The following is a 21,445-nucleotide window of genomic DNA, read 5'->3' as shown; positions in this document are numbered from 1 at the left end:
TTTCCAACACAAGCATGTTTGCAATTTCCTTTTTAAATCACTTTTAACGCAAGTAATCCAGCTAGGAAGGCCTCGCCATTTGCCTTGTCATGTTGTGATAAACTGCTTCTGGATGATAGAAGCCTAAGCGAAAAGTTAAAACAAGAAAATAAAATATAATTCACCCTCGATCTTGCCATACTATAAATCTTCTGTTCATGTGGCTTTTCCGGGACCTTGAAACGGAAAGTATGGATTCTTGCCCACGAATGTTGGCAATAGCAGCGTTTAATCCATCTGATTCTAGTTTGTCCTTCCATTTTTCAGCGTGCACTCCATACAAACTCAATACAAACGCATTTTACAATAAATTTAAATTCCTCCATAACCAGTTTTTGCTTGTTTTTATTGACCCAGTGCATCGTTCTTAGACGCACAACAGCAGCTGCACTTGTCCGCTTGTGATGCGTTCAGGTACATCTTGTAATTTTGTAAATTAGCAACAACCAAGTTGTTAAACAATTATGTCGGAGTTAAAATAAAATATCCAGAGCACTACTAATAGGACTGTGCATTCAATGGAACAATTCGTTTTAGAATCCCTTCTCTTTCCCTGTTCAATGTCATTTTTGAATTTTAATCTTTAAATTCCAATGTAGCACCAATTTCCCCGCCGGCTGCTTCGATATTTCCGACAGTACTTTAAGGTCATCACAAAACCCGGAGCTGATCCTTTCAAAGTTTCCTCCGAGTTCCTTGTCGGCTGGAGGGGGACGTGGGATGGATGGGATCCGATGAGGTGAAGAAAAAGCGGATAAAGATGCGGAAGGGCAGCTGATATGGAGAACAATGTGACTTCCGTTGGGCACGGCGAGGAAAACATGACTAATTCGAGTTTTACACCGGAGACGGGTCGCGCTGACGCTCACCGAGCGACGGTCCTGGAAAACCCACTGCAGGTAAATGTCTGACAAACATAAGAGTCCAGACGAAATTGATTTTCATTTAAAAAAAAAACAAGGACAAATTTGAAAGCAAGTGAAAGAGAATGAAGTCTGAGTCAACTGTGCTTTGAATTTGCATTAAAATACTTCAGTACAGTCTGTTACCTAAAGTCAATGTGGCTCATCGTCTTCCTCACTGACTTTCAGTCTGCAAATTGATTCCCCACAAAGTATTTTTCAATTATTTTTCAAGAATACGAAACAAGATGAGATGATTTTAGCCACGGGAAAATAGATAGATAGATAGATAGATAGATAGATAGATAGATAGATAGATAGATAGATAGATAGATAGATAGATAGATAGATAGATAGATAGATAGATAGATAGATAGATAGATAGACTCTTGTGCACTCCTCATCTTTCACTTGGTACTTAAGACACTTTATAGTTTTCACATGTTATTTAAGACACTTTATAGTTTATTTGTATTTCTTACTCTTCTTTTTTTACTGTTTATACAATTTTCTACTATTATTTATCATTGTTATATTTTTCTTGTAACTTTGGCATACCAATTTCCTTTGGGATAAATAAAGTTATTCTTATTCTTAGATAGATAGATAGATAGATAGATAGATAGATAGATAGATAGATACATACATACATACATACATACATACATACATACATACATACATACATACATACATACATACATACATACATACAAACATACATACATACATATCTGTGTTTGCAAAAGTGTTCATGTGTTCACTCTGTCTTCTTTTGGAATGGGGTTCTTTGCTTTATTACACTGCAGTTGGTTACTTTGTACAAATGTCATCTCTCACTGTGTCTGCCTGTGTCTTGTGATCCTCATGTCAGTCTTCCTACTCATGCGCGCACAAGCATTTTTCTCATGCTCATGTCCCTTTGCCATTGTGTGTCCTCTCCTCCTCTGACATGTTTGTGGGTGACATAATGCGGGTCCGGCGAGAAGCCTGAGAAGCACATGTAATGACTAATGGCACGTTGGTGGGCGTGACTGAATAGATGTACTGTAAGGGTCCTGAACAGCTGGCTAATAGGCCTATTAACCCCACCAACGCCGCCACCACCACCCACACCCTGTCCCAAGCTACCCACCGTTCCAGAACAACCCAACGTCCGAGGGACAATATTGGTCCGTCTTGCGTTTGAAATGCCTCCAGGAGATGAGCATTTCTTTGCTCTTGTGGATCTGAAAATTTGGATGGACTCAAAGTTTCATGCGGATAAATATTCACACCGCTCTCCTGCCCACTTCTGATTTTTTTTGTGTCGCAGGGGTTTTTCTCGAGCAAGCTTTGATAAATATTCAATAGAATTAATAACCATGACTAAGTTAAACCACCTTCTGTGTATCATTGAGCATTATGGACATCAAACATTGATTTTTATGGTATCTGCTGGAGGTATATCTGCATACAAGTCATTTGATGAGCATTTTTCTGATTTAGGTGCTCTTACCTGACATGAGCTGATCACAACATTCAAGTATTATTCTCACAATATGCTTTCGTCCTTCCACATCTGTTGTAAGATGCATTGTTGCTATAATAACTTGCGCTTTTCAACAAGAAAACCATTATGTTTATTAATACTGTCAACAAATTACCTGAATATCATCAAAGCTTTGGAAGAATCGATTTATTGGATTATTTCTTATTATTTGACAGAGAAGACTCTGCATGTTGTTTATACTCCCGAGAACTTTGCATTTGTGAATTAACTCCAGTATTTCAAACTTTTCCTGGGCAGTCAGTTGGTATTCTCAACTTTCGCAACACACAGCCGGAGTCACTCCTTAAATGTAACAGATCATTAGCCAAAAATAATTGTGCTTTAGATATCATGAACCAGAAGGTAAGATTCTACAGCAATTGGTCATCGCATTTTTATGTCCCTCAGTTTTCCTCCCTCTTTTCTGTCTCTGTGCTGACACCCATGCTTCTTCTGTACCCACCATCTCCGTACAGAAACCAGACATCAGCCCATCCTTGGCACACACAGACCCTCATTGTCATTGTCCACAAAGGCCCCATGGTGTTTGCGTTATAGGTCAGTGTCCCACGACAGAGGAGGATCGGAGCTGTCAGTCCTTCCATCCACTTTTGTCCCTTCAGCTTTTATCTAAGGGAACGCAGATTCAGGTGTTCCCCTCCTTTATGCTTTTTATGCAAGGACACACCTATGAGAAACTGCCGTCAGGTGTATGTTGTATTCCAACGTTCCCTATGGTATCTGATATTGGATGCTGGGGGGGTTACCAGGAAAAAAAAAAGTTATTGTTTGCTCAACGAAGAACAACCTCCAATTCACATTTATCCGGTAAATTACGACGTCGAGATAACAGAAGTCAGCCGACTCAGCTGTTGCAACGTATTCCATTCATCCATTCATCACTACTTATCCTGACATACAACCATTCCCCCTTTTCATTCGCGCATCCGGTCACCTATGAAGCTACGGCATGTTTTGGGAATGTTGGAGGCCTCCTGTTGGAATCGACCTTCTTGCTGCGAGGCAAAAGCGCCAACCATTGTGCCACGTGCCACCCAAGTGTATTGCAAGGATTGACAAATAAAATTGTTAAGCTATAACAGTGAGACACTTGTTTACCATTGACGCTACTAGATTATGTATTATTAAGGATTGTGCTCATGCAGTCGGCAAAAGAGAAGGAACTCTCAGTATTGACATTATCTTTTGTTTATACTTATATTCACACTAAGTAGTCAACCGGATTCCTGTTTGAGTTGATGGTTTTACTCCTTGGGCCAAATTGAAGAGTCGTAATATTTGAGGAGACTTACGTGAGATTTTAAAATCTGGTTTTCCATCTCTGGAAGGGATTTTTCTCTTATAATTCTACACCACTCTGTCCAGAGTTGTTTGCCAACCAAGCTGTCCTTCCTGCTTCCCTGCACTGAGGGTGAGAAGAAAAAGCCTCATGAACACGTTCAAGTACGGCATTGTAGTTTTCCTTAACATCACAAGAGTTAATGATTCATATCTTTTCTTATGAATACCATATGATATAGTTTTAATTTATAACAGGATGTTTTATTTACTCTTCTTACTAACAACTAATTCCAAATTCAAGCAATATGTTTTTCTCAAATAAAAGGCCTGTTTACCATTTTAAGGCCACCTAAGAGATAGCTAGAAATTTCATTTACAAAAGTAATGCTGCAATTCTGTATGTACTGTATAAATATATGTGTGAGTGTGTGTGTGTGTGTGTGTGTGTGTGTGTGTGTGTGTGTGTGTGTGTGTGTGTGTGTGTGTGTGTGTGTGTGTGTGTGTGTGTGTAGTACACCATGTACCATATTACAATCAAAGGCTGAATGGGGACTGAAATATGAACATTTGCTGATTTTGTTAGCTTTTAATGAATTCGCAATGTACTGAACAATGAAAAAGTTCACAGGGAGCTTAGTTCCCAAGAGTCTTTGCACTTTAGATAAAGTGTGTAGTGTTTGCTAAGCAAGTACAAGTCGAAGACACTCCCAGTTTATTGGCCTCGCCCGCTTTCACCGCTTTGTTTGCCTTTCCTGTAACAGGAAAACTCCCGCTCGTGATTCCTCTCTCTCTCTCCCTCACTTTATTTCTCTCTGCCTCCCTCTCTCTCTAAGGTGTTTGCCACCTGCTGCACCACCTGAAGAGAGAAAAAAAGTAGTAATAGTAGCTTGTGAGTGTTGACCTACACTACAGCTGAAATTTCCCCAAGATATAATGTATATCAGTAAGCTGCGAACAATAACAGCCAGGCTGAGAAGGTGTGAAAATCATGGTTTTCACATCCGCTTGGTTCAGATATGTATTTTAATTTATTTGCTAGAAAAAAAAGCTTTGAAACAGGAGTAAGTCAAAATTCTATTTAATACAGTGATTCAGCTTTTTTAGAGATGAAAATGCTAAGGTTCTCTTTGGGAGTGACCAGGATGCATAGGATCAGGAATGAGTCTGTCAGAGGAACAGCACAAGTTAGATCAGGGGTGTCAAACTCAAGGCCCGTGGGCCAGATTAGGACCGTGAACAGGTTTAATCCGGCTCGCAAAGCTAAACAAATACCAGGTTTGAGGAGTGAATTGAACAAAAGGTACGTAACAGTAGTTCATATGTCATGATTTTACCGATCCGGCCCACCTTCTAATAGATTTTCCCCCGTGTTGCCCCTGAGCTAAAATGAGTTTGACACCCCTGTGTTAGATGTTTTGGAGAGAAGGTCAGAGAAGCCAGACTGAGATGGTTCGGTCATGTACAGAGGAAGGATAGTGAATATATTGGGAGATATATTCTGTATATTGGAGCTGCCAGGCAGGAGGTCTCAAGGACGACCAAAGGGAAGATTTATGGACGTAGCGAGAAACGTATGAAGGTAATTGGTGTGGGAGAGGAGGATACACAGAATAGGGTTAGATGGAGAAGGTTGATTCGCTTTTGTGACCCCTGAAGGGAAAAGCCAAAAGGAGAAGAAGATGAAGATAGTGATTAAGCTTTTTCTTTTTCCATGAAGGTCTATGATATATTCCTGGTTGAAAATATCACATTATAAAAATGAATGCTGGATCTGACCTGGAATCTGAAACTGCCCCTGAATTCAAAGAGTTTGCCGTCCCATCTTCCATCCCTCCGCCATGGGTTATTACAATCAGACAGACATGTAGACCGACAGAGAGCTTCCACTGATCAAGCAATCCCCTCTGGAGAAGTAATCAAGTTCAATTCCCATCCTGGCTGAACTTGATCTAATGGTGTTTAGTCCCTCATTACTCTTCAAATTGTTTTTTTCTGCCGGGGGAAGTGGAGTAAACTCTCCCCAGGCTGTATATTCAGCACCTGTAATCTAAAATGCTGTTTCCTATCTCCTTTTCTGCCTCGCTCTCTCAAGCACACACACACACACACACACACACACACACATACGCGTACACACTCACATACGCACACACATTCATGTGCCCCTCTGTATTAACCAGCACCTCCTCCCATGCTCTGTACTGGCCAAGCAGTAGGCCACTTACACTCTGTCCTGCAAAGCTTGACAAGGTTATTGATCCTGGTTTAGTGAACAGAGAGCAGCTGGTCTGATAGATGACTCTGTCTGGCCATGTATTACCCCGGTGCCATTTTCATCACCACAGCGAGCCCGCCGCCACAGTTTGTGTCTGGCTTCTTTGACTTTTAGAGAATTGCGTCTGACATTGCATGCACACACCAAAACACATTTGCTTTGATATCATATCAACTCGGTAGAATCTCATTATCTTCCCACCCTTCTGTTTCCGTTTCTCTCCTCCACTTTTTTTTTTTCAAAATCCTGTTAACCTTACATTCACTGCAGTCATGACAAGTATTAACAGTTAACTACAAAACACTTGCAATTTAAAATAGAGTGATTTTGCCGTGTATAATTTGATGCCTTGCTGCAGGTCAGCAAACTCATCAGACTTGATGTAATGGTGAATGTGCAAAGACTAGCGGAGTGAACTTTTAAAAGTCTCCGTAAAACCATTCATCTAAATTCTTTATCAGACCAGAGAGAAGATGGTGAGTCAATGCATACATTAAGAGGATGAGGTGCAAGTAGGGCTACTTTAAAAATGGACAGTTTAATTGTGCAAAAACCTCAAGCCACAGGCTACTCATTTTTAGTTTTTTTGTTTAATTACATTTCTATTGTTAACCATTATAAGGTTGACCTCGGAGAAATGAGTATTTATAGGTATGCACGAGGGCGCTGTTCACGGTAGCACAGCAGCGAAGCAAAAAATGTGCTCTGAATGCAGCAGTTAGACTGATATTGTTAATTTGGTTGGTTTGCATTGCTACGTGCACCCTGTAAAGTGGTTTCCCTCATTCTTTTACAGCTTCAGTTTCACATTTTTCTCCCAAGACAAAGCACCAGAAGGCTTGGCATTTGTTTTAGTGGTGATTAAGAAAAAAAAAAAAATCATACTATCACATCTCTTTAAGTGAATCTGGGCCTTGTTTGAGGTTTGAGAACCTAAACATTTTTTTTGCTTAATTGCTGTAAAGGAATGCTTCACTATTAGCTGTTTACCCATCAATGTTGTAAAGAGGTGTGGCATGTTTTCACTGAGGTTATTAAACAGTTTTCTCAGGCAGCGTGAAAGACAGCCTGAAAATTGTTGACGTGTCCAGTTGCAACTATGCAAGTTGTCGGTTTAAATAAGGTTTTACAATCCATTAATTGACTTAAGGGCTGTTATATTGTTATAAACCATTTCAGATGGATATTATGAACAATAATTTACAGTCTCATTTTGCAGGATGAGCTTGAATACTTGTGCTCTCTTTCAGTTTTTACTCTGCTGTGTCTGTAATCGCAGCACAGTGTATATCTCTTCTTTTCCTGCATTTCTCCAGCACTTCTCTTTTTTTTTCTTTTCTCGAGTCTTGAGTCCCTTCACAGAACATCTCCCCTCCTCTCACCACCCCTTCATCACCATAGTCCTTCAGGAGGATAAATACTTGGATGTGCTTGGCTGCGGTTACTTCTTTTACCATGATTGAGTTTCTGTCTTCAGGTCGTTATCATTTTCATTCCACCCCCACGGCAAGCTTTCATTTCTTTTTAAGCTACGTCCGCCCGCAGTATGTTTAGGCCTTAAAATTTAATTTCCTCCCAGCTATAACTCTCCAGGTGAATTGAGGAAGTATCCTGGGAATGCTTAAAGTGAGAAGAGCGCGTATAAAAGACCTCATGACATTGCATAAATTGGTAAACTTTAGAATGACAATAACTGGGCCTTTGCCTTTTGGTATCTCAATGTTTTCTGTTTTGTTTTTTATATCAGTTGTGCTTTTTGGTCTACAATGACCTATCTGGAAATGTAATCTGGAGATTTCATTTTCCATTTGAATCCCTTTACCTTAGTTGCTCTCGGCCCGCCTTTCCAAGATTTTAGATCTGACCTGTTTTTATTGGGTCTCCAGCATAAAATTTCTCTGATATTCTTTGGTATTCAATACACTTTTGGTGTCTGTCGGGCTGCATGCGATTATTTCCCAAGGAATGGCAGCCTTTGCAGGACTTGTTTTTTTTTCCTCAGAATTTCTGTCATATGTCACTGTACATTTTTCAGAATGATGCTCTTGTGAAAAAAATTTGCCTTACAAATACAATGCTTTGATGCGTTGTGATTTCTGTTAAAAATACAGTGACATTGTGCTATTTTTGGCTTTGAATTGTGACGTTTTTCCCAGAAATAACCAAGTATTTCTGTTCCCTTAACCTAACAATTTAATGATTAACTAGCACACTATGCAATCTTGAAATAGCCTTTTTTAATATCTGCTACCAATATACAGCGCAACTCCCACCACACGACAATGAGACAAGAATTCAATACAAATGATGGCTTCATCTCAGGAATTTGTTATTCAAAGGACTGATCTGCCTGTGTTGGTTGCTGCGGCATACTGGAAATAAAAGCTAAACAAATTAAACAGACGTTTACAAATGAAGCACTTTCAGCTCCTGGGCTGCTTAATACATGTTAATTTCAAGTCCAAAAAAGAGACACGCAGAGGTAATGTTTTGACAGGAAAATAGTGTGCGGAGTAAATATTTCAATGGGTTGATTGTCTATGTTGGGGACTAATGTAACAAGTTGAAAACTATGAAGACGTTAAATATTAGACAGCAAAAACATGTCAGACAAAGTTGCAGACGCACAGGGGTTTTAACCTCCTTGACATTGTGTGCATCCCCTGTAGCGCTACATCATCATTTCAGTGAGTTAAGAATCTTTTTACATTTCCTTTACATTTTTCATTTATTTTTTTTACATCATAATGCAATATTAATTGTATCTGTTTCCATGGTGAAACCTTTGAAATTCTGCAATGTGCCTGAGATTATATCATATCCGTTCAATTGAGTCTATGATACAGTAAGATTGCCAAATTTCAATTTTTTGTTAGTGGTTTGAGGATGAAATACAAAGCAAGGAATGCAATGGATTGTAATTTGTCTTGTTTGGATGATAATATCTGCAAAACTGTACAAAAAATTCAGCTGTAGTCACCGTCTAGATATTATACTGACACAATGGGACTTAAGTAGCAATTTGCTGTTACGTTTTGGCATATTTGTTTGTAGGGGCCTGCAAACATGCCGACATCCGCTTTAGATTTCAAATCCCCACCGTACCGTAAATACAAGCTAAATAACCTACAGTATATACATTACCCTTGTTCTGCATGACGTAAACCTTCCACAGATGGTGAACATGTGTTTCTTCACTCATATTTACAAACATGCATCCTTGCCAGTGTGCAAGATTGATGTCATGGGAGGCTTAAGAGAATGAGAGAGCATGTGTTGTTTTTGTTTTTGTTTTTTTTCAGTATTTTTGCCAATTACAATATATGTGTAGGTTTGGGTTTATTGAGTATACGAATATAGAAACACTGGGATATTGAAAACCCTTGAAAAATGAACCGGCTCCAACAGAAAACACCTGCACTTTAACACAGACACACACACCATTGCTTTTCAACAGAATTCTAATGGAGCCAGGCTCTTTTCAGTTGTCATGGAAATGACAGATGTGACAGCGGGAGGGAAGGCTGCAGGGAGTGTTATGGGAGTTGTTGTGTGACAAGTCGAGCATCACCTAATCTTCTGTCTGTTTACTGTTTGTTTCCACAGACTTATCTCCTGGGAATCATCATCTCTATATGTGGGAACGTCCTCATCAGCATTTCACTCAACATACAGGTAAGAACCTCCGATCTTTGCAGTGCTACAAATCTTCTGCACACAGCAGGTGCTTAATACTTGTGACAACTAATTCTTTTTCTCTGTAAGTACTGTCAAGCTGCCTTTCTCTTGATAGTTTTCTCCCCCTCGAGCCCACTCTCTCTCTTCATCAGTGTTACTTTGCATCTACTCAAGCACCAAGTATCTAAGCGTGTATGCTGATTTTGCTCACAGGAGACAGAAGAGGTGACTTCTTGTCAATAAACCCCATCTGAACTGGAAATTGCTGCGATTAGTATTAAGGATCCTGTTTTATTGACCTTCATACCACAATTCTATTTAGAAATGACAATGTTTTTCTTCATGGTAGTTATAACGCTCACAATGCTTTTGTTATTTGCCTATAATAAATCAACCACATCTTTATTATTACAGGTACCATTGTGATTTTAGGCACGTCTTTTGATTTGGGGGCATATATCAAACAACTGCAATTGTAAAATATGAATAGCAAAGATCACACCAAAATCTAAAATATATTTCGAACTTTAATGTTTTATGTCTTTTGCATCCAATCTCTGTCTCTCTGTAATGTGCGAATAGGTTTATTTGTGTATATCACATATACATCACACACATTTTTAACTTTAAACTGTCCATATGTAATATGCTTATATACTTGTGTGTGTTTATGTGTTGTACATATGCTGTCTGTGTATATATATATATACACATACACACACACATCCATACATACACGCACATATATATGTATACACATTGGTTTTTAAGCTGCAGTTCAGAAGAAACATTTGGAAACTTATGCTAAATTCTGGATTTATCAGGCATCGTTGGAGAGAATCCTTCACGATTATGAGTCACACATTTGCTTATATCTTCCCTATATCATTGATTTATTAATCAGTGCCCCTTGGATAAGTGTTATCAAGCTGAGAATATTATGCTGTGTTTAGTGTTGTGTTGCAGCCTTTTTATGTTGTATTACCTCCTGAATCGTGTCTTATTTTTCAATGTCAGATGTAGATGTAACTGTGGTAGCTTTTGTGAGTCTTTGCATACTAAGTTTGATTTGTGCGACTTCTCTCTTCTCTTTTAAAAAGAAATATGCCCACCTCCGTCAGTCTCAGCGTGGCTCGAAGCCCTACTACACCTCCCCGCTGTGGTGGTGCGGCGTAGTTCTCATGGGTGTTGGGGAGCTGGGGAACTTTGCAGCCTACGGCTTTGCCCCGGCATCACTCATAGCTCCACTTGGCTGTGTGTCTGTCATAGGTAAATGTGACCTTTTTTTTTGTCCTCATACATTATCCATGTGTGCGAAGCAGGAGGAAAGGTTGGTTCTTCAGGGATGAATGGGAGGCAGAGCCAAGTGAATTCAACCTGCCATCTGATCCTGTCATAGGAAGTAGTAGCAGGCTGAAAGAGATACTGGTCCTGATTTCCTTTAAAAAAAAAAAAAACAATCACCATTGAAGATATTGCAGAAAAAAATCAGTTCACAAAAGAAGGATGACTGGATTTAATGTTTTGCAGGTAAAAATGCTGGTTAAAATATATATGCCATACAAATCTCAAAGTCAAATGCTTTACATCAATAAATGACTGAATTAACTGTCCGTTTATCTAAAAGTTGACTTGGGTTTGCATGAACTGTCAGCGTCACTATCTATACCTTGCAATTAGTGTAAAAAAGAAAATAATACATTATAAAGATGATAAAACGTACTTAAAATTTGTTTAAATTTAGTCAAATAGTCTTTGTGGCCTTGACTAGCATGCAAACCATTGATAAAACTATTATCTTTGTGATTTGTGTGTAATTCACTCAAGCATTATTCCTGATTATTCAGGATTGAATAATCTTTATTGTAACATGTACAGTCTGGAAATCCCTGGATAAAGAACTTCTTATCTCACAGTCCAGAGTGAAGCCTAGGTTACAAAATAAAAACCAAAACAATAAATAACAAACATATTATCGCAATGAAATGTAAACAGTGCAAAGACATGTAAACGTAAATGCATTTTTTAAACGTAAATGCATTAATTCACATCTATGACTGAATGATTCCAGTAAGCCATTACTGCTCTTTTTATAACTGCACACTCACCTGCATCTCTTCTAGTTATTTCTCTCTCAATTAGACAGACAACCATAAAAAGGATCCTTCGTTTTTCTGTCAGGATCTCATGTGTGCAGCCGTTCCTCGTGCACGTGGCAGCTGTGTTTTAAAGTGACTTCATTTTCTAGTGTTCCTCCAGGTCTTCAGCACAGACAATGAATGTTCTTTGATTAACTTACACCTTGAAGGATATTCAGTAGCTTCAGGTATTAGTGACATTATGAATCTATCTCCAGAAACGCCTGAACCAAGCTGTTGGAAAGTAAGCAGTATTCATCAACACGTAGTCAGCCTTGTTGCCACTGCTGGCAGCTGCTTAATGCGAGCTCTCAAAACACAGGTTATATATTGAACAGGTTTACTTCTTACCTCCTGCCACTCATCAGTCACTGTGGAGGAGGTAGTGATGACTCACAGATATTAATGATAGCTATTAACCTGACATTTCAAATTAATTCACTATGGCCGTGTCACCATGTGAATGAATGGCTTGAAGCTTGGAAAAAAAATCACAAAGGTTCTGGTTTTTCAGAGTTTTTTTTCCTGCAAAGAAATAACTTTTGAAAACCTCTTGCCACAGGAAATGGAATTAAGGGTGCAAAGTTTGCCTTGTCAGGTCACTATGAAAACATAAATGTAGAATAAATACCATTGACATATATAGAATAAATGCCACTGATTGATAAACACCTTGGTAAATACACAGAGATTGCACAGAGATTACACATTGCATGTGGAGGAATTGCTAAGCCAGAGGTAATAAGGTAGGAAGATAATCTTAAAGCTTAAAAAAAATTAAGAAAAAAAGTCTCACCCGCTTACTGTAAATTATAATAATTTATCTGTATATATGTTCATAACTGTGGAATATTTCATTTCATAACAGCCACATGTACAGTATTTTTTCATACTCTTAGACACTTTATAGTCTTCACTTGTTACTTGAGAAACTTTATAGTTTATCTGTATTTCTTATTCGCCCCCTTTTTTTTTTCTTTTTTTTTACTGTTTATACAATTTTCTACAATTATGTATTATCATTATGTTTTTCTTGTAACTCTGGCACAACAATTTTCTTAGGGGTAAATTAAGTTGTTCTTATTCTTATTCTTATTCTTAAGATGTGTGCGGCCTGAGCAAGTAGAGCGGGAGAGGGGGGAATGCAGAGCGCTGTCTGCCTTTGTGACTCCACCTCTCACCTCACACTGACTCACACTTCACACACATTTGTGCATAACTATAGTCTTGTGTCAACCGATTTGACTCACAGAGTGCGTTATCCAGATATGCTCCGTAGGCGAACACACACCCGCACCTGCGGCGCTGTTGTGCCAGTTTTACAAGCCCTGTGTGACTGCTCTTTGGGGGAACAGACAGCGGGAGGTCCTGAGTTAGTAAACAAGAGAAGTGTGGAAAAAAAACTGAGAGGAGTTTGTTTACAGGGAGAGAGAAGACAAATAGATATGCAGTTATATTGTTTGTCTGACATTTCACAGGACGCAGTTACAGCCCCTGTCCATGGGGGTCCCGATCTCTATCATCGTCAATATTTCTCAAGCAACCGAGTATCTGATTTCCCTGTTAGGTCCTTTGGCTATTGTTTACAAAAAGGAAGGTTGTCATTATCCAAATAAATAGAAACATTGGTTTAGTTCTCAGCGCTGTCACGCTGGCCTTTTGGAACTATCTGTTTCTAAGCTCAGTGAGATGTATAACTTTTATACTTCCACCAACTCTATTAGCCAAGTCATGTTCAGAATGACACAAATGATGTTTCAGGCATGACATCTGAATTCCACGATTAAACAACACCTTGACTGGTGAAAGAATGTTATGTTTTCCCACAGGCGGCTTCCTTTTTACGCAGAGGGAACATATGGATGGGTTCATACACACACACATCACCCAATAAACACACAGGAGCGGTGACAGAACTGTGTACCCCAGAGGCTCCTATTGCTACATTTCTCCTTTTATCAGGCCATCTGAATCTCACTTTGTATGTGGTTGCTATGGTTACTGGTTAAATCCAGCTGGTCCCAGAGGCAAAGATTGCATCCTAAATGTGTGTGCGAACATGCTCGTCACATTAAAATATTAAAGAACCGACAGTTTCATCCCAATACCAAGGGGGGCCTTAATAAACTTGCAATCTAGTCATAATTGTCCCCACAAGGTTGCTTAAATTCAACTTTACCATTAGGATTTTTTTTTTGGTTTATGAGAATTATTTTTTGTGAACTGCTACTGAGCATCGACTCCAGTACCGCAGATAAATTCCCATTGTGCTTTTGAGTCAGTGCTTAATAAGCATGTCAAGAACCTGTCTGTCATGCTTGAAAAACAGTTAATCCACCGTGTGACACACCGGGTATCTTTTTCACATTGAGCTGCCGATGCACTAGGGCTAATCTCCTTATGAGGGCGGCAGAGTTTGTACACAAACTGCCTGCCTCTCTTTTTTGTTGACATTTTGCAGCAATTGCATCCATTCAATTTGTCAGTCTCTGTCTGCATGCCATCACCCCGTGCTCTATCTTTATTTTTATTTATTTATTTTCCTCCAAATCTCCAGGCAAACACAGCTGGGTCTACTGGAATTATTCCAGGCTGCAGAATTAACATTACTTCCTGACTGGCTGTAAGATGATCCATTCAGTTGTAATGAGGTGTTGAGGATCCTTCGCGTAGGAGCCACGTCGTGCGACAATAACTCGTCCTTCTTTGTGACTGTCGAGCCGCCGTCACTTTATCCATTCACAACCCTATCTAGCTGTTTATCCTTGAGCTTTTCTTTTCCTATGTGCACCCATGTGGACGCTCATCTGCCTGTTTACTGACACGTCAGTGCCTGGCTTGCAATGTCTCTCTGTCACAGCCCAATACAGTATGCTTATTTGTCTCCATTGGTTCACTGCATATTGCAGGAAAATATTAAGAAGACTAATCTGAGGCTGAGCTCATGTGAAACTGATTGCTTCTCAGTGTCCCAGTTTTTGACATTGATATTGATAAATGGCTTCATTAAACATGTGGCGTGGAATTGCTTCTTGCTGTAATATGATGCCAATGTTATGAAGTCCTAATGACTTCCATTTATCTGACCATACTGATGAATTTCATCGGGTAATCAACCCCCATTGCACTAATAAGAGTATTCGGGCACAGAGGAAAGTAGATGTGTTTTTACACATTATATGGTGTATTTTGGTAATATTGTGACATTTAAATATCACATCGCATAACATGATCATTCCTCATCCAACCACACACGGCCAACAACAAAAGTCACATATATTTGCAAGTGTTTTCATTGTATTATACTTCTCCAGTCAGTTTTTAATTTAGTGTCAGACCACACTTGGAATTAAAATGCCCGATCGCATTATGAAACAAATCAATCTGAACTATGAGGGTGGCAAAACAAGTCTTATTAGAATTGTGTTTCTATTGACAAGGGACAGGTTTTTCTTTACAATGCGCAACTATGTAATATGTGTCGAGAGTGTGTTTCGGTGCATGACTCGTTTCAACAGATGTAGTTTCTGAAAATGTAATAGAGCTCAGGTTAACCTCTGCCACAGTTGGAAAATGCAGCATGAATTGATGGACTGTTAAAAAGAGTATAATCTTTTTTTCAGCCAGCGCCATAATATCTGTGATTTTCCTCAAAGAGACAGTGCGGGCTTCTGACATTGTTGGTAAGCAAACACACTGTCACCCTCACAGAGTGTAAATGTTTTTACAGATTACAGATATGAATTTAGATGTAATATTCTGACCAGAATTTTACTGAGAAAGAATGAAATCATATTTTCCATGAAACTGTCCCCACTACTGTGGTCTACACTGCTGAAAAGCTTTTTTCTGTCTTGACAATGCTACAAAATCCCACAATTGTTATAGTCACAATACTGCCTATTACAGCTGCCAGAGAGGGAATTTGCATCACGACCACACGTTACACCGAAATGATCGTTCACTATTCATCCATTTTTGCTTTATTTACTTTAAATTGTTTATTGACACACCCATTTAAAATGGACCACATGATTTACTGAAAGCTCAGCAGCACAAAAGCATGAAATGGGCCGGAGATTTTCTAATTTTGTTTCAGACACTGGGTGGAAAAAGATAAAATGCAACAAATATAGAAGCTGCTGTTATGTTAATGGATTAGGCGATTTGCAAAATCCAATTTTGAATGTTTTGTATATTAATTAATATGCGGCTACCCCTCATTAGTAAATTATAATATTTCAGCCATGTTAGATGAATTCATATAGTGCCAGATTATATCAATTTCCTGGTTGCAGAACATGGGTGTTACAGAATCCCAATGAGAAGGGTTATTTTGTTGGTATAAAACAAATGTGATGGTTTCCTCATACATACTGTACAATGGTGGTTTGTGGTTTCAGCCATGATAGCATTAATTTCCTGTTGTGACAATGTTTACAGTTTGATCCATAGTGTTAGACTGATCAAGAAGGAAGCCAAACCACAGAGCAAGAATATTCAAACCAACCGACATCTTAATTCTAGGGGTTTCCAAAAACTCTTAGCTGTTGAAAACTTTGAATGGAAATGACATTTTGAATTTCACTGTCTGTCAGGACGGTAAGGTGACGGGAGGGTTGTGTGAAAACTGTCGATTTGGCCAAGGAGTGTAAAATATTTAAAACCCTGTCTCTCTCTAGGTGGCAGTTTGGCAATTGCAGGAACGTACATCCTGGTGACCTTTGCCCCTCACACGTACACGCATATCACAGCTCAGCTGGTCCAGTACTATGTGGTCAGCTGGCAGTTCCTGCTTTACCTTGTATGTAACTCTTTTTAAACACAATTTATATGTTGTTAATATCTTGTTGTCCAAATGGCTCTTGTTTGGTTAGTCTTGCCATTTTCCTTCATTTTGGAGGCCGGCAAGCAAAATGGAAACTTCTCTAATTGTAATGTTACATTCTTATTGTGACACTTGAAGTAGCGGAATACCATCCTGTGAAATGTCAACAACAATCTATTAAGATCATCAGTTCAGCCCCTTTGCCTTCACATATACATCTATACATAGCCATTACCATAGTTATTATGCAGAGCTGAAACAAAATGAATAAACATTTAATCCAAATGCTAAAGCACTAAAGTCAAAGAAACACCTTAAATGATTTTAGTGGGAGAACTCTGCAGTATAGGGTCACATCCAATTGCATCTCCACTGTTGGCTGCAGAGAGGATGCTCATTTCCTTTATTTTTTTGCACCTATTGACTTGAAATTCAGTTGTAGAAACTCAATCTTCTGAGAGTGTAGAGACAACAGAGTTCTGTTCCAGAGACCGTGGATCTCTTTCTCCTGAAAAATAAGGGTTGATAGGTTTTTTAGGTAGTGCAGCCTATTTTAAATCTGCTCCAAAACATTCTGTATCATTGTCTATGTTTTACATCCAATTTTAACCCACAAAAAGTAGTTACAAAAACATCACGTACCATACTGTAAATGCTGAAATATACTTTTCCCAAATATATATATATATAAATATGTGTGTGTGTGTGTATAAATACATATATACAAACACACACACACATACATATGTATGGATGTGTATGTATATACGAGTATATATACATACATATACACACATATACATGTATGTGTATGTATATACAAATACATTCATATACACACACATATATATACATATATATATATACATACACGTGTGTGTATATGTATGAAAATGTACATGTTTATGTATTTATAAATATATATATATATGTATTTGGGAAAGGAAATACACTTCAAAGTGATGCTTTAAACCAGGGGTGTCAAACTCGAATACACAGTGGGCCAAAATTCAAAACTGGGACAAAGTCGCAGGCCACCATTGATATTTATTGAAAAAAATCTTCCTCCAGATATAACAATGAGCCTTTTCATATGGACCCAAATAAGTTTTGCTTAAAAACTAAATGTGGAACAAGCATAGCTTTATACTATACAATATATAACTCAATATTGCACATATGTAAAATCCTGTTCTCTGTCTAAGTAGCAGCGTGTCAGTATTAGCATAAGGTCAGTATGACTGCTGTCAAAAGAGTAGAGGGCATTTATGTGTCCTGTTGTGATTTTCGTGCCAAAACACCAGCAGAAAATTCTGGGATTTGTAGAATTAGCGGTACATCCACTGTAGACTATACTGGCGGGACAGCTCTAATAGTCATTTGGTATGGCTTTGAGGGCAAAATATAATTACAGTGTGGGCCAAATTTGGCCCACGGGCCAGAGTTTGACACCTGTGCTTTAAACTGTGATTTCAGGGTAGTTTTCAATTTAAAAATCGAAAAAGAAACTAGACCTTTTTTCCCGTCTGTCGGTCACTCTGGTCGTATGGAAAACTAACAAAATCCTGAAAACAGATCATTGGGTTGTGACAAATGTCTGTAGGGGCAGAAGGATGTTCTGATAGACATCTAAAGGTCAGCTCGCCCTTTATTTCTTCAGTTGTATTTTTTTATACCGCTCTGATTCTCCATCCATTTGAGGTTTGGCTTGTTTTGCCAGAGGTCCTTGAACAGTTGAAGCTATTGGATTTCCAAGGACAGCCTTGGGCTCCTCATTATAGAACCACGTTTCATTTCATTTTTCTGCTACCGTCATTTGTTTCAATTAAAGCTTGCCAGTCACTTCCTACAAATAGCACTTTGAAAATTTATGTTGATAAAAGTGGTCTGAGATTGGAAATTTCGTTTTCAATTTCCGTGTGATGTTTCAGGAAATTAAATATGCATTTATTAACCTTCTCTTCTGTCCTCTCTTTCTCAACAGTTAATAGAGATTGTGGTGTTTTGCATCCTGCTTTATCTGTACAAAAGGAGAAACGTGAAGCACGTAGTCGTCGTGATTTTGCTGGTGGCCCTGCTTGGTATGATCAAATGGAAACCACTTGATTGAGGTTACGCTAGTAATGGATTATTCTGTTTTAGGTAGCAAGATTTGTTTTGTTGCCTGGCTACCAGAAATGGGGTTGTGTTCTGTTATTACCTCTCTAAGGAACTGAGAGGAAAATGATGTAACAAAACACAGTAAAACCACACATCAGTATGGATGAAAGGTATTAACTTTGGTGTTTTGCTGTGAGTAACTGTTGAAGAAAGCTGTTGCCTCTTGTGTTGGTACAGCTTCCCTGACCGTCATCTCAGTCAAGGCTGTGTCAGGGATGATCACCGAGTCAATAAAAGGGCAGATACAATTCATCTATCCCATGTTTTACGTCATGCTCGTCATCATGGTTGCTTCCTGCGCCTTCCAGATTAAGTAAGTCAGTAATTTTCTCTCCACCTCCCCTTTTCAGAAGCACAGGATGAGACAACAGACAAGTACTGACCTCTGAAATCATTTGAGGTCATGCACCCTTCTGCTTCTTTCTTAACAGATTTCTCAATCAGGCAATGAAAATGTTTGATGCCACAGAGGTGGTACCCATCAACTTTGTGTTTTTCACAGCAAGCGCCATTCTTGCAGGTATTTAAGCAATTCTCCTGGATAAGGCCAGTGATATTGGACTTTATATTATTTGTGTTACTTTAAACAGTTTGATCCAAGGAACAATAAAGTGTTTGTGAGCCTTCAGGGGTTCTAAAAGCATTGAATATTAAATGTCCGCAAAATGAGAAATAGCTTCATTTTACCATATTTTTATGCTGACATTTTTGTTTACATAATTACAAGCTCCGATCAAGCTCTATGCATAATTCAAAGAAAAGTCAGAAGACCACTTTTCACTGGAGGCAGGGACTCATCACTATCTGCTAACTACTAAATGAAAAATCAGAGCTGGAGGGAATCATCAGTATCACCATTACTCAGTCTGCAGACACTGTTGATTTTGGTTCATAATTTTATGAGTCAATTTCAATAGTTATTGAAATACTTAAAAGTATGGATCAACAGGCTAACAAATTAGGACATATTAAGCCATAGTTCCATGCATGTTTCCATGGGGGGGGTTTTGGAGTATATACGTCTATCATTACCAAAAGCATAAAAGTGTCCTTTACCCGGTCAGGTCTAGAGCATTCTCTTTAACATACAAAAATTTGTACCATACAAAAAACTATTGGCCATTGGTCAAATTGTTATTTTTGACCTTGCAAAATGTCAGTTGGATACAGATTCTTGACCTTGCATCAACTTTTATTACCAGATCTATTGATCTGTTGTTGGAAACCATTCTAGTGCATGAATTGCTGAAAAAAAAAAACAGTTGGTCAGGTTTTGTTTAAGTGTTAAAATTTACTGCCATGGATAAGTATGAGATGTTTTTGGCAGGAGAAACTTATTGCTTTGGTTCGCACCCAGTGGCCGTCAGCAGTCGCTAGTGGAGTGATTGCAGAAGGGAAAAGATATCAGCCAACTGTAGCTCTCTGGTCACAGTAAACACTATGTTTACACCCTCCTCTGCCGCTTATCCTCAGTTATCCTGCAGGGCATCGTTGCCAGTCAATATTCACTCACTCATTTCCCAATGCATGTTTTGGGAGTATGGAAGGGAACCAGAGAACCCAGACACAGGGTATTGTAAAGATGAATAAGGTCGCTTTTCTGCTGCTGCTCATCTGCCTAACTGCTGCACAGAGCTGTAAAACTGTGCTAATTTAAGGTGTCCTCAATTTGAAGGGCTTGTTTTTTTCTAAAGGGCTGTGTTGTCCAGTGTTGAACAATATGGGCCTTTTTTCTTTCACAGGAATAGTCTTTTACCAGGAATTCGAAGGCTTGGCATTACTAAACATTTTCATGTTTCTTTTTGGGTAAGCATTCAGTGACACTTCAGTAATTGTTTTCTATAAAGCTGGGATCCAACATTCTAGCTAATTTTTTGTTTCGTTTTGCCAGTTGTCTCTTGTCTTTTCTTGGAGTTTTCCTGATTGCCCGAAACCGACCAAAAACAAAGCAACCAGATCGAAACTTTATTTCAATGGAAAGGATTCCCGGTAAGCACAGCTTTATCTATAGCAAAGGGTGGTGGCGCGCATGCTGCCTTTTTTTGTAATTGAGATCAGTGCTTTTTACTAGCAGTGACAGCATGAATCTACCATCACTGACCCTGGATTTATCTCATCGGTCATGTCTGCCAACCTGGCACCACAATCTGTCTAATGAGTTCTGCTGTGTGTGTTCACAGGGAGTAGCCGCACAGACAAAGTGCAGCCTGAGGCAAAAACCCCAGCTTACGGATCACTAGCAGCCAAACTGATGTGCCGGGCTGGCCCAACAGACGAGTCATAGGACCATGTTCATCTAACAGGACTGTATTTTTACAGATTTGTGTGCACATGCCTCTCTTGAAGTATTCTGAAAATGTGTTTGTCATGAGTATGTAAATGAGGCATGTATTAATTTAAATCAGGGCCAGTATTTATGTCTATATTGATGTCAGATGTAAAAACTGTCTGGACACTGTTACAGGGCTGAAATTACACAATATAGCATTTGCTTCTTTCTTAATCTCCTCGATAAGGTTATTAGATGTGTTTCAATAAAAGTGTCTTTAAAACGCCGGATGATCAAAAGTGCAACTTCAGTTGGCTCAGCAC

At 38.8% G+C, this 21,445-nt stretch overlaps 1 protein-coding gene across 1 annotated transcript; it reads left to right on the top strand.

The window, feature by feature from the left end:
- Nucleotides 1-716: 716 nt before the first annotated feature.
- nipal2 (NIPA like domain containing 2) lies at nucleotides 717-21,408 on the top strand. Its single transcript, XM_086154791.1, has 11 exons — nucleotides 717-938; nucleotides 9,656-9,724; nucleotides 10,828-10,996; nucleotides 15,489-15,548; nucleotides 16,548-16,669; nucleotides 18,678-18,774; nucleotides 19,031-19,166; nucleotides 19,285-19,373; nucleotides 20,596-20,659; nucleotides 20,745-20,842; nucleotides 21,034-21,408. The coding sequence occupies exons 1-11, from the start codon at nucleotides 819-821 to the stop codon at nucleotides 21,135-21,137; spliced, it is 1,128 nt and encodes a 375-aa protein (XP_086010917.1). The 5' UTR covers nucleotides 717-818; the 3' UTR covers nucleotides 21,138-21,408.
- Nucleotides 21,409-21,445: the final 37 nt, after the last annotated feature.

This window comes from Fistularia commersonii, chromosome 11, assembly GCF_037954325.1.
Source record: "Fistularia commersonii isolate RoL2024-O1a breed Wild chromosome 11, RoL_Fcom_v1.0, whole genome shotgun sequence".
Classification (NCBI taxonomy): domain Eukaryota; kingdom Metazoa; phylum Chordata; class Actinopteri; order Syngnathiformes; family Fistulariidae; genus Fistularia; species Fistularia commersonii.
Note: the sequence above shows the minus strand (reverse complement) of the source record. Positions and strands in the feature narration are given on the sequence as shown.